Here is a 16182-nt window from a genome sequence, read left to right as displayed (position 1 = left end):
CAGAATTTGCAGCAACGAGGAGCACTCGCCGCCCATTCTCGTTTCCCCAAGTACATCACTGCGGCACATTCTGTATGTTGCCATCTTATTACTGTACAATTGACACATATGATGTTTTCAAAATTAAGAGCAGTTCATGAGCATGCCGTCATTTTACCCAGATCAAACCTTTCACTCAACACTGACCTTCTTTGTGACCAAATCACTGTGAGGAAAATCAACTTTATATTAATTTTATTTATTATTATATTGTATTAAAGAAAAATATTAAGAGTGAAGACAGGTAACAGGATGGGGAAAACTGGGTCAAAAGGCAGATTTGAACCCAGGTCGTTCGCATGGAAAATACATATCCATACCGTTCTTACAAACTGAGCCATTGCGGCGACTTCTAAAGATGCAGTTTGTCTTTAATTTCTTTGTTTCCACCAGACTATTTGAGCGTAAGTAACTGCACAGTGTGGCAGGTATGTAAAACTGGTGTAAATAGTCACTCCGTAATAATAGTAAGCATGTTATACTATTGATATTATTGAAGTTTTTAATGCTTTCTCATTAATACGCTGAGGCGAGCAGCAAAAGCACCAAAGCATCATAATAGAATGTGCATGCATGAGAACTTGGCGCTTTCTAGACATGACCCAAACTTCCAGTAGCAGCTCTGCTTAAAAAGACGCTATCTAATCCTGTTTACGTACATTAAATAAACCTGTTTCCGGGCAGGTTTGTGCTTACGGACCTGTTGCTATGACAGCAACTCTGAGATCATCTTTGAAAAATCGAACAATCCAGAATCGTCTCAAATTATCAACAATTAAATCTCGATAACTAAATAATCCACATAAAAAGAATGGTGCCCAGCACTGTAAATTTGGGGTGATACTATTTGTTTGTCCTTTGGAAGAAGGAGGGTGTATTTGGAAAGTGGTTTGAAAACAATGTTTATTTTTACACTTCCATTTGGTGATGCTAATGGTGCAGAAATTACACACTTCAGGTTTAAATGACACATTTAGTAGTTCAGATATGGTTCTCCATGATGTTTCTTTTGTGCAGGGGGAGGAATTACAGAACGAAATCTTCAGAGGATTCTTGAAGGTTCTGGGGCTCAGGAATTCCACTGTTCTGCTCGCTCCTGCAAGGACTCCACTATGAAGTTTAGGTGAGCTAAATAAGGAGAGCTGAAGTAAATACATGATTCTTGTTGAATATTTCCTTTGTAAGGACTTTATTTTTTGTTTGTTTATGCTCTCTTCTTTAGGAATTATAATGTGAATATGGGAGGTTCTCTCTCTGTACCAGAATATGCTGTAAAAGTGGCTGATGTGACTAAAGTTCGTACACTGAACGCCATTGCAAGGAACACACTATAAGATGTGGAATGCCATTAATTATGTCTTCAGAAACCAACACGTCCTCTAAAGTTTTACAAGAGGAATTGAATGGTTATTACTATATATATATATATATATATATATATATATATATATATATGATCTGTCATAAGGTTGACAACAGCTCAATCACTATCATTTTCCTGCTGCTGTTAATAATTTTTTTCTCCAATTAAAATGCCAGCTGATTTTTTTTTACTTAATTATTGTTGCTGTCATGTTTTTCCATGTGAGTGAGTCTTCAGAACATTATAGCCAAATATCTTGCATTTTTCTGTTAGACCAGCTTTAACCACAAACAGAAACTAAAAGCACAATCAACAAAGCCCAAAAATTGTGTTGGTTTATTAAAGTTTACCTAGACATGTCATACAATGACAGGATATCTCTGACTATCATTAAGCTTATTAAATACTCAGTACTACAACTAATAAAATTACTACGACAGATAACGAATTACATAATCTACATTATTTGTAGCGTAAAACTGAAATGCATGTATTGAGACAAATATACAAATAATGTGGTCACAATACTAAAAGTCTCATTTATGTAATAGAAAATTGTGACTTTTAAAAAAATATTTTTCAATATTCAATTTGATGATTATTATTTTCCAATGAGAAATAATTGTTAAATTTTTCTTTTGTTTTTATTTTATTGCCAGGAGAAAATCCCCTTTAATAATATAAAATATGGGGAAGCTTTTCGGGACGTACAAAAAAATGTACAGGCTCAGAGTCTTGACATATGTAGATTTTTTGAGTTACAATTGTTTGAATATGCTGCCCTATGATGCTCGTTCATAACGTCTTTGCGAATGTATGAAAATAAATAATGATAATTCTACAAAGAATTGTGAATGAGTAAATGCAAACAAATAAGCCTTCAATGTGTGGGTGTCCTCATGAACTATAAATGTTGCAGTAAAATGTTTAATATACATCTTGTTTGTTATCTCACATATGCAGCAGGTAAGTGATGCATATTCATTTTGACACCCTGTTATCAAGTTATTCACACTGCATGGTGTAAGCATCGCAGTAGCAGCACTCGAAGTAGAGTGAACTATCCATTTAATATCGAGTTAAATTCATTATTACTTCAGTTTTAGGTTCAACTGCTGTGGCAACTTCGGCCTTGCATACCTTTTGTACAACTTGAAAAGTCAAAGGAGAACCATCCACGGTTTGCACAGGTGCTTCAAAATGATATTCCAGGACTTTTCAAGCTTGTTTTTTGCTTGTTTTTATTTTTTTTCCAGGACTACGCAAGAGATGTCATTCATCAAACAAATTCTTTATTTGTTCATTATAGATTAGAAGGGAAAAAATGGCAACTGTCCAGAATAAACCATTAACTCGGCCAATAAACTTCCAGTAAACACCGAATATACAGAGGTCATAAAAAAGGATGGTAATTGTAAGGAATTTAACCACTTGAGTCACGTGGCACCATACGAGGGTCGGACGTGTGAACAGCGAGCTCTGCACCCTTTGCTAGTTTTTTATACTTTTTATGTCATAAACTGGTGAGATTCGATACACCCTGAACCATAATATGTCAAAGAATTCAAAATCCTCGGGCTCTGGAGACATTAAAAGACACTTAAGTGTTCAAGCTGATACCCCTGAGAAAGCCCCGAGCCCGGGAGACAGTTTGGTCAGAGAAATTAGGGAAATTCGGTGAGAAATGTTGAACATGTCGGCAGTGCTGACGAAGGTCGTTGCTGACTTGGAGGATCTTGCTGTAATATGTCGATCGATCACTGCCATGGAGACTCAGTTCTCTGAGATGGTTACAAGAGTGGGGGATGTCGAGAAATGGATCGATTATCTGGAGTCATCAGAGAGGGAATTAGCTGCTAACCCACTAGCGACCAAGGTGGATTTGGAATGCGTTTGGGAAAAATTGGAAGACCTTGAGAAATCGTAATCGGCGAAACAACGTCCGAATTGTTGGAATTCCTGAGAACGAAGAAGGCCGAGATATGGTGAAATTCCTAGATGAGCTTTTCCCGAGTCTGCTCGACATAACAGGCCATAAGCTGGAAATCAAGCGAGCTCACAGGGTTCCGGCTTAGAGATCCATGGAGGGAGACAGGCCCCGATCAATTCTTGCCAAATTTCTGAGATCATCTGATAAAGATATTGTGTTATGTAAGGCGAGGAGTAAAGGAAGGCTTTCTTGGAAGAACCACAATATTTTCTTGTTCCCAGACTTTGCGAATTCGACGAGAGAAACGTGATCGATTCAAGGAATGCAAGAAGCTCTTACATCAGCGGAAGGTCGCTTTTGCACTGATGTTCCCGGCCTAATTGAGAATAGATACTAAGGATGGCCACGAAACATTTACATGCCCACAACAAACGATGTCCTTTATAAAGTCAATGACTTGAGTAAGTTATTTTGTGATGCTCTTGGTACAGCCAAGTGGACCTGACTCACTGAACATTCACTTGGCCGTCCGAGGAAGCTGGGCACCTTCTTTGTTTCTTTTTGTGCTGGTTCCGCGTAGCGGCTGGAGTTTGTTTTGTGGAATAACACTCCTTCGGGATAGTTTGTGGAGGTACCTGCACATTCTTTGTACTTATGCCTCCTATTGGATGGAGTTTGTTTTGTGGAATTTTTCTTGCACATCATTAGAGTGATTCAATCTGTTCCACTCAATGGAATGAGTAAGTCATTGTGTGATGCAGCCGAGTGGACCTGACTAACTGAACATTCACTTGACCGTCCGAGGAAACTGGGTGCCTTCTTTGTTTCTTTTTGTGTTGGATCCGCCCAGCAGCTAGAGTTTGTTTTGTGGAATAAAACACCTCCATCGGGACTGTATTGTGGATGAATCTGCACGTCCTTTCTGCTTATGCCTCATATTGGATGGAGTTTGTTTTGTGGAATATTTCTTGCAAATCACTAGAGGGATTAGGGCATTTGTTACACTCTTGTCACTGAACGTTCGTTTGACTGCCTGAGGAAGTTGAACATTTTTTTTTTATTTTTTTTTTGTGCTGGTTCTGCTAGCAGCTGGAGTTTGTTTTGTGCAGGAACACACCTTTGGGACAGTTATGTGGATGAATCTATACGTTTTGTGTGCTTATTCCGCCTACTGGCTGGAGTTTTTTTTATAGATTACTTTCTGTTGTGTAATTCTGTCTCACAAAATTTGTACAGAAGCAGACTTGAGCAATCCAATGACAAAGTTGTCGTGGGGGCTCTCGTAAGCGTACATGGACTCTTTGAGTTTAGAGGGAAGGACACCGGTTGGTGCTGTCGTGCGCAGGGTTAATGCGCACGTTTTTTTTTTTTTCTGTTTTTTTTGTTTTTGTTTTTTGTTTTGGGGGAAGTTTGGGGGTTGTTTTTTGCACTAATGGGGAATGTGGTCTTTATAATTTTATTTTTGACAATCTATTTTTTCTAATATGTCAAAATGTCAAATGTTTATATGAGTGGATTGTCTCTCTCCACTTGGAATGTGAATGGGTTGGGGCACCCCATAAAAAGAAGGAAGATTATTTCTTTTCTTAAACGTAAGAAATATGATATAGTGTTTCTTCAAGAAATGCATCTTTCCCCGCAGGAAATTGCAAAATTTGGGAAGACATGAGGTGGACATGTTTTCTTTAGTGCTGGCTCAAGTAAGAGCATTACATTGGTAAACAAACATCTACCATTCAAATGTCTCAAACAGATTAAAGATAAACTAGTTTTTTTTGTTTTTTGTTTTTTTTCATAGTCATTGTTTTAGCAGAAATTCAGGGGCAAAGGTTGATTTTGGCTAATATTTACACACCTAACTCTGATGATCAGGGCTTTTTTTTTATAGATCTTGAAGGGATGTTGCAAGCTGTTGGCTCCCCTCATGATATATTACTGGGAGGAGACTTTAATCTTTTGATGGACTCAGTACTTGATCATAGTGAAGCAAAAGTGTGCAAGCCCACTAGAGCAACACTGACACTTCACAGGATGTGTACGAATCTTGGTCTTACAGATATTTGGAGACTTTTGAACCCATCAGGTAGGGACTATACATTTTTTTCATCAGTCCATAAGATTTATTCTAGAATAGATTTTTTATATATCTAGTCCCTCATTTCATCTGTTGTGAATTGCTTAGTTGGAAACATCTTAGTCTCAGATCACGCCCTGGTGAATTTAGAGGTGTTGCCAGATACGGAGAAAAAGAAATATAGTTGGCACTTTAATGCATCTCTTTTGCAAAATCTTGAATTCTAACAAATGCTAAAGACTGAAATCAATGTCTATATGGAGACTTAAGGCGGTTCTTAGGGGTCGGATCATACAGTATGCCTCATTCATCAAAAAATCCAAGCACGAGAACCCGTGGAGTTGGAAGGGAATATTAAAAGTGCAGAGGCAGAGCTGAAGCACCGAATGTCATCTGATGGCCTCACATAATTGACCCGATTGAAATACAGATATAATACTATTTTCTAGTGGAAGGTGGAGTTTTGGTTATTTAGGGCAAAACAGTCATACTTTGAGTCAGGGGATAAAGCAGGGAAGCTTTTGGCTAGATATATAAAGCAGAGAGAGTATTTTTCTACCATTCCCTCAGTGAAATCTGCTGGTGGTAAAATATTTACCTCAGCCATTGATATTAATAATGCTTTTAAAGAATTCTATCTTGATCTCTATAGTTCCATGCCTTTGTCTACTGGTGAAGATATTAGAAACTTTGTGGAACTATTAGAACTCCCTAAACGGATGACTGGAAAACGCAACGCAAAAAAAAATTCTCTTGATTCTGAGATAACCTTGGAGGAGCTTGACGAGGAAATTAAGGCCTTGCCTACAGGCAAAGCTCTGGGGCCAGATGGCTTTGCCGCTGAATTTTTTAGATCTTATGCTACAGAACTGGCTCCACTTTTGTTAGAAGTTTATATGGAATCATTAAAGAATGGAAAGCTTCCGCCAGCCATGACACAAGCCCAGATCAGTCTGATTCTTTAAAAGGACAAAGATCCAAGCGAGTGTAAGAGTTACCATTCAATTTCCCTGATCCAGCTAGACATAAAAATATTGCCAAAAATTTTGGGAATATTTGCTGATGCAAGCTCTCCCCGGTTCAGAGCATCTCTTTTCTCGGTATGGAGTTAGACTCGGTCTGTTAACTCACAAATGAACGCGCGCAGTCGGTGCTGAACTGTCTGAGTACGATCAGACAGAAGACGTCGGTCCCATTGAAATCTTTTCAGAGGCTCCTGGGGCATATGTCATCCTCAGTGGCGGTCACACCGCTCGGGTTGATGCATATGAGACCGCTTCAGCACTGGCTCCAGACTAGAGTCGCGAGATGGGCATGGTGCCACGGCGCACACTGCATGCTCGTCACGCAGGTCTGTCGCCATCTGTTCAGCCCTTGGTCCGACCTAGCGTTCCTACGGGCAGGAGTTCCCCTAAGGCAGGTCTCCAGGCATGTCGTGGTTATGATGGACGCCTCCAAGCGTGGCTGGGGTGCCGTGTGCAACGGGCACGCAGCCGCCGGCCCTTGGACTGGTCCGTGACTGTGTTGGCACATCAACTGGATAATTCATCATTGACCTCACACCACATCCTGAGTTTCTGACCTGATGAGGAATGAGGCTACAAGATAGTTGAGGTTAAGCTTTTGCGAGCAAAACCTTTTATATTGCTTTATTGCTATATTGCTGCACTCTAGCTGAAAAAGGGCCCCAGCATTGAGGGACCTTATCTGACCCTTACAGCCCCTCCAGCAGCGCAGCCCAGTCCACAAAGGACCTCTGCATCGGCAGACATTGCCTGTCCCACATGGCTCCTCAGTGATGCAGCCAGCCTGCAAAGGACCCTGTGAAGATTCAACTGACCCAGCTGCCCAGTCCACTTTTTAAGGACCCTCTTGGCACAACCAAAGTTCAGCATCCTACAGACCAGCGTGGCAACGACTACTGGATTGCAACTCTGCGCCCTTCCCACTGCACGTTACTCGCATCACCAGTGGAAGACATCTCTATTGCCGGACTGATCACCCGACTGTGTGGAATACAGTGTGGATATATACTTACTAAACATCTTTCGTGAGACCTTGGCATTAGTTTATACTTGCAGCATATGTTTTTCTAACTTGCTTAGATAAGTTAACTGGGGTCAGCTTGTTACAAATAATAGGTATATTATTTGTTTAATGATAAATAAGCAGTATTTATCACCATTTTGCCAGAGCCATTAGGTGGTTTCCCATAAGGAGCATTCCCATACAATTCTCTCCCATTGCTACATTCAGTTCAGCAGCATTGCATTTATCCATTATGTGTTCAAATCATTTATTTGTTTTATTGTTTAATTCAGTACTTTCCTTTTTGGTTATTAGTTTATTATCCTTTAGCAGTGCATATACATTATTAGCATTATTAATTGTTGTGGTATTTACTCTTGAATATCTATTGTTAATAAATTTCATTTTATTACAACTGTGTCTTCAATGTGTTGATAATCAAAGACTCTACTAGTTGTCCAGACTCTCACAAATCCTTCAGATAAATCAGCCGACCAGCTCCCTCTAGTTTACATTAATTCTAAATTTTCGAACAGCTCTTTTGGGAGTGTTCTTAAATTGTTAAGATAGTATTCTTAACTGGTGCTCCATATTGAAAAGGGGGAGGGGACATCTGATGCACTCATAACCACACCTTAAGTGACACTTGATCAAAAATCACAACATCATCGGTGAATTGAGTAGAAATCACTACACTTCACTATGATCAAGGACTGAGTCCATCAAAAGATTAAAGTCTCCTCCCATTATTATATCATGAGGGGTGCCAGCAGCTTGCAACATCCCTTCAAGATCTATAAAAAAGCCCTGATCATCAGCGTTAGGTGCGTAAATATTAGCCAAAATCGACCTTTGCCCCTGAATTTCTCCTAAAACCATAATGACTGTTCCAAATTTATCTTTAATCTATTTGAGACATTTGAATTGTAGATGTTTATCAGTATAATAACTCCCCTACTCTTACTTGAGCCAGCACAAAGAAAACATATCCACCCCACATCTTCCCAAATTTTTCAGCTTCCTGCGGGAAAAGATGCGTTTCTTGAAGAAACACTATATCATTATTTCTTATGCTTAAGAAAAGAAATAACCTTCCTTCTTTTTATGGGGGTGCCCCAACCCATTCACATTCCATGTGGAGAGAGATAACCTACACATATTAACGTTTAACATACTGATATAATAAAAAAAAAATTGTGTGTCAAAAACAAGATTATACAGACCACATTCCCCATTAATGCAACAATCAAACCCCGAACAAAACAAACAGAAAAAAGAAAAACATGCGCATTAACCTTGCGCATGACAATGCCAACTGGCATCCATCCCTCTAAACTCACAAGGTCCATGTACGCATACGAGAGCCCTCGCAACAACTTTGCCATCGGATTGCTCAAGTCCGGTGCTTCTGCGCAAATTTTGTGAGGCAAAATTACATAACCCCAGCCAACAGGCAGAATAAACACAAAGAACATGTAGATTCATTCACAGGACTGTCTTGAAGGTGTGTTCCTCCACAAAACAAATTCTAGTTGATATAACGCCGTTCAGTTTCCTCGGAGAGACAAACATTGTTCAGTGAGCCAGCTGTTTATGAGTACGGCAGATGATGTAATCACTCTAATGTCCCTTAAAGATATTCCACAAAAACAAACTCCAGCCGCTAGGTGGAACCAGCATGAAAAGAAACAAAACAGGCATCCCGGTTCCTCGGATGATCAAGTGTGTATTGAGCGAGTCAGATTCACTCAAAACAAAAACATCATTACTTACTCAGTCCATCAACTTTATAAAAAAAGACGTCCTTTGTGTGAGCATGTAGATATTTTGCGGTCATCCATAGTGTCCATTCTCAATCTGGCTGGGAATTTCAGTGTAAAAACGATCCTCCGTCAATGCAAAAGTTTCTTGAAGGAAGGGTTATTCCACAAAACAGTCACTAGGCGGAGCCAACGTAAAAAGCAACAAAAAATGGCGCCCATCATCCTCGGACAATCGAGTGTATGTTCAGCGAGTCAAACCACTAATATAGGAAACATCAAATGGCTTACTCCAATGTATTTATGAAGGAGAGTGCCTGTTTTGGACATGTAAATACTTTTCGACCATCCTTCGTTTCTATTCTCAATTTGGCCGGAAACATCAATGCAAAAGCGATCTTCCGTCGATGTAAAAGTTTCTTACATTCCTTGAACCGATCGCATTTCTCTCTTGTCGAACTCACAAAGTCCGGGAACAAGAAACTATTGTGATTCTTCCAAGAAAGCTTTCCTTTGCTCCTCGCCTGGCGCAACACGAGATCTTTTTCGGATGATCTCAGAAATTTGGCCAGAATTGATTGGGGCCTGTCTCCCTTAGCAGATCCGCGAGCCGGGACTCTGTGAGCTCGCTCGATTTCCAGTTTATGGCCTGTTATGTCGAGCAGACTCGGGAAGAGCTCGTCCAGGAATTTCACCATATCTCTGCCCTCTTCATGCTCAGGAATTCCAACAATTAATATATTGTTCCTTCGGCTCGTATTTTCAAGATATTCCAGTTTTTCCAAAATGTGTTCCAAGTCTGTTTTGGACACGGGTAGATTAGCAGATAATTCACTTTCCGATGACTCCAGATGATCGATCCGTTTCTCAACAACTGCCACTCTTGTAACCAACTCAGAGAATTTTGTTTCCATTGCCATAATCGATCAACGTATTACAGCGAGATCCTCCAAGTCAGCAACAGCCTTCGTCAGCATCACCGAGATGTTGGACAATTGATGCTGAATTTCCTCTCCCGACGTGCCTTCCAAATCGAGTCCCCGGCTCGCGGCTTGTTTGGGGGTGTCAGCTTGAGCACGTAAGTGTCTTTTAATGTCTCCAGAGTCTGAGGATTTTGACTTCTTTGCCATGTTTACCTCAAAGAACAAATATGTAATTGGGGGTATCGAATCTTACTGGATTATAACATGAAAATAATTAAAAAACTAGCAAAGTGCGCAGAGCTTGTGATTCACATGTCTGCTTCTTGCATGGTGTCAAGTGTCCCAGATCTGTATACTCTTAACATAACATCATCTCTATTCAGAGTAAACAATTTATACTATTTGGATAAGGCTGACCAACATACCTATACCCAAATAGTAGTTTTGCTTATAGTTTTCTATTATGCTTAACTAGAGTAATATTAGCATTAAACATTACTAATACTATTTAGACGGACACCCCCACACACATTTTTACGTCTTAAACCAGGTGTTCAACAATTTTACCTACATTTAAGTGTTTAAAAAAAATGTGGGGTGACAAATTAATTTCACTTGAATGTCTTCCAAATTATATGTGGACTATAATATTACGAGCTGTCATTTTCATGTCATGTCAGCTACATGTTTTAACACAAATTATTAACACGTTGGAACTTAAAAATAAAATTGAATTCCACTTATAACAATTAAATGCTTGTGTCATGAAAATAGTGCAGTGTGTTATGGCTGTCGGAATTTAATCTTGTGATCCAGGTCCAATTTACCTCTGTGGGTGTCGGAAAACAAAATTTGCTGTGACAGCAAAACACCTGGCTAGCTTTTTCACATAGTAGAGGTAGTGTAGACTCACACCTGGAGCATCTGGGTCTTTACATACAACATCATTAACCAGGGAGATAACCTGGCTATGCAACTGGGCTGAATTTGTGGGAAGTTTTTGCGAGCTCTCTGTTCATGAATCATTTGTACAGGAGTTTTCAACATGTGGGCGACTGTCAAGGGAGCTGTGAATTTTACAAGTCCATATCAAGATATTGTATGTGGTAACATCCTTTCAGTTACAGTATTGTTTAGAGAGGAAAACCCAGCAACAACGCCGATCGGGACTGCTCGAATCTGTCTGGTACTTTCTCCTGAATAAATAACATTTCCTACATAACTGATTCAATGTCCTGATACTAATAACTCTGTGCTGATGTGCCAAAAGGCAAAGGATTTCTTTACTGCTAAAGTATGATTTAACTACATCCTCCACATCCATCTCTTGCATTAGCGAAGATGCTGGCTTAGTGTCCGTTCTATCGTTGTGATAATGATGCTCTGTTTAGCCTAATATTGAGATTTTGTTCTCTAATATTTCTACTTAATTCACACAAAATACGACTTTATTCTCACAATGCTAAGACTTTATTCTAATAATTTTTTATTTATTCTCAAAATATTCTGACTATAATCTCAAAATGCTAAAACTTTATTCTCGTAATTTTGACTTTATTTGCAAAATATTACGACTTTACTTTCGAAATCTTAAATGTTATTTTATTTGTATTTAACGTGGCAATAAAACGCCATCATGGGATCACCAAGTAAATTTAAAAATAACTAGAACTTTTATAAACGCATCTCGAAACACCTGCGTTGGGTTTCATGACTGTTATTAAACGATTCCAGGTTAAACAAAGTTTCAATGCTTGATAAACGGTAAGAGTGTTTTTTTCCCCTTTTGCTCTGGTGTGCAGACTTAAGTGCAATAAATTGACAAGTTCAATGTCATTTCATTTTAAACCATTTAAAAATCAAGGCACCCCAAAGAGGCTATTTAAACGCAGCAGTTTAACTCCACGCACGTGACATGGAAATGTGAGCCAGCACGGGCAAAGCACATATACAGGTAGTCATTTTTATTTGACTTTAATGTGAGATTGTATAATTTTAAGACCTATGTATTGTGCTATTTAGGTTTATAGCTCACTGTTCTGCTATTTTGAGTTGTGTTTGAAGAAATTCCATTGCAATAAACATTATTTATTCCCGCGTACCGACTCCCGACTAAACCTGAATAACCGAACAAGATGACTGGCGCATGCATTAAAATCTACTTGGTGTGTGGATTGTTAAAAACAAATGAAGATTAGAAATGAGGTTTATAGACTATAAATTTAGAAATAAGGCTTGCATAATAAAACCTCAGTGCCTCTTATACAGAAAAGCTGCACCCCGTGAGAGAAAATAGAAAGCTCCCACATGAGGTGTTCGTAAAAATTTGTCTGATGAACTTGAACAGCAGGTAAAATCGTAATGATCGTAATTAATTTACATTTGAAGCCAGAATTGAAGCCTGCCTTGTTGCTTTGTACCCTGAACATTAAGCCTTACTTTTGTCTTTTTTTCTCATCACAAAAAACATTCGGGGTTATTAACAAAAGATCTGGGGCTTCAGCCCTATCGGCCATTTGACTTATATGATAAAACCAACAAAAGATCATTAGTCCTCTTCACTTGTAGTCTAGCTGTGATAAAGTGGCTCTATCAATCCTCTGTATAAACTGGTCTAATTCTCTAGCTTACTGTGTTTCAAATATGTGAGCTGTATGTTTATTAATAAAAAAATAAAAAAATAATTACAGTACATGTGCTTTATAAATACTGTACATACAAACTTGACTGACTTTATTGCCACAACACAAATCCATGTCTAACAAACAACACATCAGTATAGAAAAGAAAATACACAGATTACATTTATAATGTCTTAACACAGAGCAAGTTATTATCTAAACATCACTTGCAAGAGAAACAGTAATGTAATTCTTAAACATTTTATCATTTTTGCTCCTGTATACTTGTAAATAGCTTTAAAATAGGAACATAAACTTTATGTCATGGGTTTAGAATAGAGAACTACATCCATGTTCATAATGCAGTGTACTCTTTTGCTGAGATTCCAGCATCCTTAGCCATTGAATAGAAATGCCCCTTTTGGTTCATCAATGCACTGGGTGAATCAAACTCCACAATTTTACCAGAATCCAGGACCATTACCCTACAAAAAGAGAAGCAAGAGTTAATATAATGTCCAGTTGTAATATTGTAGGTCCATGTACACTATGTTCATTCTTTTCTTGTTTTGAAATTCAAAAACAAAATATAAATTGTGCTATGAATGTTGTGAAATGGATACACATAGTAAAACATTTCCTATAACACTTTTTAAATCTATAGCAACAATTAGCATTCACGCATTGGAGGCTTGTTTTGTTTTTGTTTTACAGAGAATTGTCATTCATGTTTATTTTCATACACAAAAACGTTATAAGTGAGCATCTGCTGTCAATCACGTCCCTGCATTTTCCAGCAGGACAATTTCAAACCGCATACTGCCCGGATTACAAGTGCATGGCTGTGTAAGCAGAGAGTGTGGGTGCTAGATTGGCCTGCCTGCAGTCCTGGCCTGTCTCCAATTGAGAATGTGTGGCACATTATTAAGCACACCATCCGGCAACGAAGACCCTGTACAACTGTGCCACTAAAGACCTATATAATGGATGAATAGGGGAAAATTCCACTTTCTAAACTTAACAAACTTGTGTCTTCAGTGCCCAAATGCTTAATAAGTATTATTAGAACACCCCTGGAGTTGCAAGTTCGAATCCAAGGTGTGCTAAGTGACTCCAGACATGTCTCCTAAGCAACCAAATTGGCCCGGTTGCTAGCGAGGATAGAGTCACATGGGGTAACCTCCTCGTGGTTCTCGCTCTTAATGTGGCACGTGGTAAGTTGTGCATGGATCGTGGAGAGTAGCATGAGCCTCCACATGCGGAGTCTCCGCGGTGTCATGCACAACGAGCCACATGATGAAATGCGGGGACTGACTGTCTCAGAAGTGGAGGCAACTGAGACTTGTCCTCTGCCAACCGAATTGAGGTGAGTAACGAGGACCTACTAGTGGGAGTGGGAATTGGGACCAAGTAGTGGGAATTGGGCATTCCAAAATTGTGAGGAAAAGGGGATAAAAATAAATAAATAAGTGGTATTTGAAGAAATGGTGATGTTTCACAGTGGTAAACACTCAACTGTCCCAACTTTTTTGGAGCGTGTTGCAGTCATCTGATTTGATATTACTGTACATTTTCAAAAAAACAATGAAATTCACAAGGTAAAACATCATATGATGTGTAGTTGTAGTGCTTTCAATATAGCAAAGGGTGAATATCATTTACAAATCAGTCCTCTTTGTTTTATTAGCATTTTTCATACTGTCCCAACTTTTTCGGATTTCGGGATGTAAGATAAAAAAAATTTATTATCTAAAATTTATTATAATCCTGATTTTTCATAATCTGAAAAGCACCAGGTTCCAAAACCAATTTGGTTTTTGACACTAAGCCTTGTTCTTTAAAGAGCTATCTCTCCTGATATAGGGAATATTTTGTGTAAGCAAGTTTTTAAGGCCTATTAAAAAACGTTTATTTTAAAAATGAATATTTTTGTGTTTGTTCATTTAGTTTTCTATTTAACCAACCTACAGTAATTACGGAATTAATATTTTAGCTGTGAAATTCAGTTAACCAGTGAGCAGAGAGCTTACATATATAACCGGTTATGACAGAGCTCCTGATAAAAGGCTAAATGATCATGTTGGAATAGTATGGGCTGATCAGATGACAAGAAAATTAGCAATTGTATCAGCTGTAAAAATCCTGATCTGAGCATCACTAACAAAGAGTTTATCAAAGAATAAACAAATACAATTGATTGCTAATGGCACATCTTTTCTAGAAAATGTATATTAATAGCTGTGAAGGATATAGACACCTCAAAGAGGTTTATGGTATACCAACATTAGCCATCCATAAATAGTCTGTTGTCACTAAGAGGCCTCAATTGCAATTTAATTCTCGATTAATTTAAGTGCTATTAAATGCATCTTCACCCATATTATGTCCAGCTAACATTACATAACACCAGGAACCACTTGTGAGGAAAAAGAGATTCAAGATTCATTGTGCCCTAAAACCTGTATGTTGGTCTAGTTTCTGAGGTCAAAAGATTAAATATAGTCAGAATCATTAATATCACTGCGCTGCACTACTTAAAAGATACCAAACAATTTCAGAAATTTATATTAAAGGGGGCTCACCGTGAGCTGTCCAAAATGGTGTTCAGGCGATGTGCGATTGTAAGCACAGTACAATGGGAAAACTCTCTGCGGATGGTGCTCTGGATGAGATCATCTGTCTCCAAATCCACGGCTGCTGTGGCTTCATCCAGGATGAGTATACGGGATTTCCTGAGCAGGGCCCGGGCTAGACAAAGCAGCTGTCTCTGTCCAAGACTATTGGATGAGCATAAACATACACACATCAGAAACTGGAGAAACATCTGCAAATTAAAATAAGTAATTATTACATTTGCGCAATATTTACTTAAAGACTTCAAAGAAATGAAGTGCTACTAGATTATACAGAAAACAAAATTCTTAGCATTAAAAGCAGATGTTGAGTTGCATAAGATTGAGTTAATTATGAAATCCATTCTGATACAAAAGAAAAATCTTCTAAAAGCAAACAAGCTGTAAATTATAGCATAGCTTCAGCCATTTAAAAAAATTATAGGTCAAAAAATATATACAATACCGGTAAAAAGTTTTGAAACACTTACTCATTCTTTATTATAATTTTTTTTCACATTTTAGAATAATAGTAAAGTCATCAAAACTATGGAATAACATAAATGGAACTATGGGAATTATCTTGTGACTAAACAAAATCCAAAATAAATCAAAACTATATTATATTTTAGCATCTTCAAAGTAGTCACCCTTTGCCTAGAATTTGCAGACATGTACTCTTGACATTTTCTCAACCAACTTCTTGAGGTATCACCCTGGGATGCTTTTTAAACAGTATTGAAGGAGTTCCCATCTATGTTGGGCACTTATTGGCTGCTTTTCTTTATTATTTGGTCTGTCATCAATTTCAAAAACTTTTTTTATTTATTAA

General features: G+C 38.3%; 2 protein-coding genes across 4 annotated transcripts in view; one reads left to right on the top strand and one right to left on the bottom strand.

The window, feature by feature from the left end:
- cutc (cutC copper transporter homolog (E. coli)) overlaps nt 1-2297 on the top strand; it is a 28975-nt gene extending 26678 nt beyond the window's left edge. The window contains exons 7-8 of one of the 2 annotated variants that reach the window (XM_051650914.1): nt 1057-1162; nt 1262-2297. In XM_051650914.1, coding sequence (XP_051506874.1) covers nt 1057-1155 — 99 coding nt within the window. In that variant the 3' untranslated portion in view covers nt 1156-1162; nt 1262-2297. The remainder of the gene's footprint in view (nt 1-1056; nt 1163-1261) is intronic. The other variant, XM_051650913.1, reaches the window with a different exon arrangement.
- Nucleotides 2298-12826: 10529 nt separating this feature from the next.
- abcc2 (ATP-binding cassette, sub-family C (CFTR/MRP), member 2) overlaps nt 12827-16182 on the bottom strand; it is a 63605-nt gene continuing 60249 nt past the window's right edge. For both annotated transcript variants that reach the window (XR_007892616.1, XM_051650866.1), the window contains 2 exons: nt 15321-15515; nt 12827-13223 (listed from right to left, as the gene is read on the bottom strand). Coding sequence is in view for 1 of the 2 variants with exons in the window: in XM_051650866.1 (XP_051506826.1) it covers nt 13094-13223; nt 15321-15515 (325 nt within the window). In the remaining variant the exon portion in view is untranslated. The remainder of the gene's footprint in view (nt 13224-15320; nt 15516-16182) is intronic.

Source organism: Myxocyprinus asiaticus, chromosome 23 (assembly GCF_019703515.2).
Source record: "Myxocyprinus asiaticus isolate MX2 ecotype Aquarium Trade chromosome 23, UBuf_Myxa_2, whole genome shotgun sequence".
NCBI classification, from domain to species: Eukaryota; Metazoa; Chordata; class Actinopteri; order Cypriniformes; family Catostomidae; genus Myxocyprinus; species Myxocyprinus asiaticus.
The sequence above is the reverse complement of the archived record's forward strand: the minus strand, read 5'-3'. Positions and strand labels throughout refer to the sequence as shown.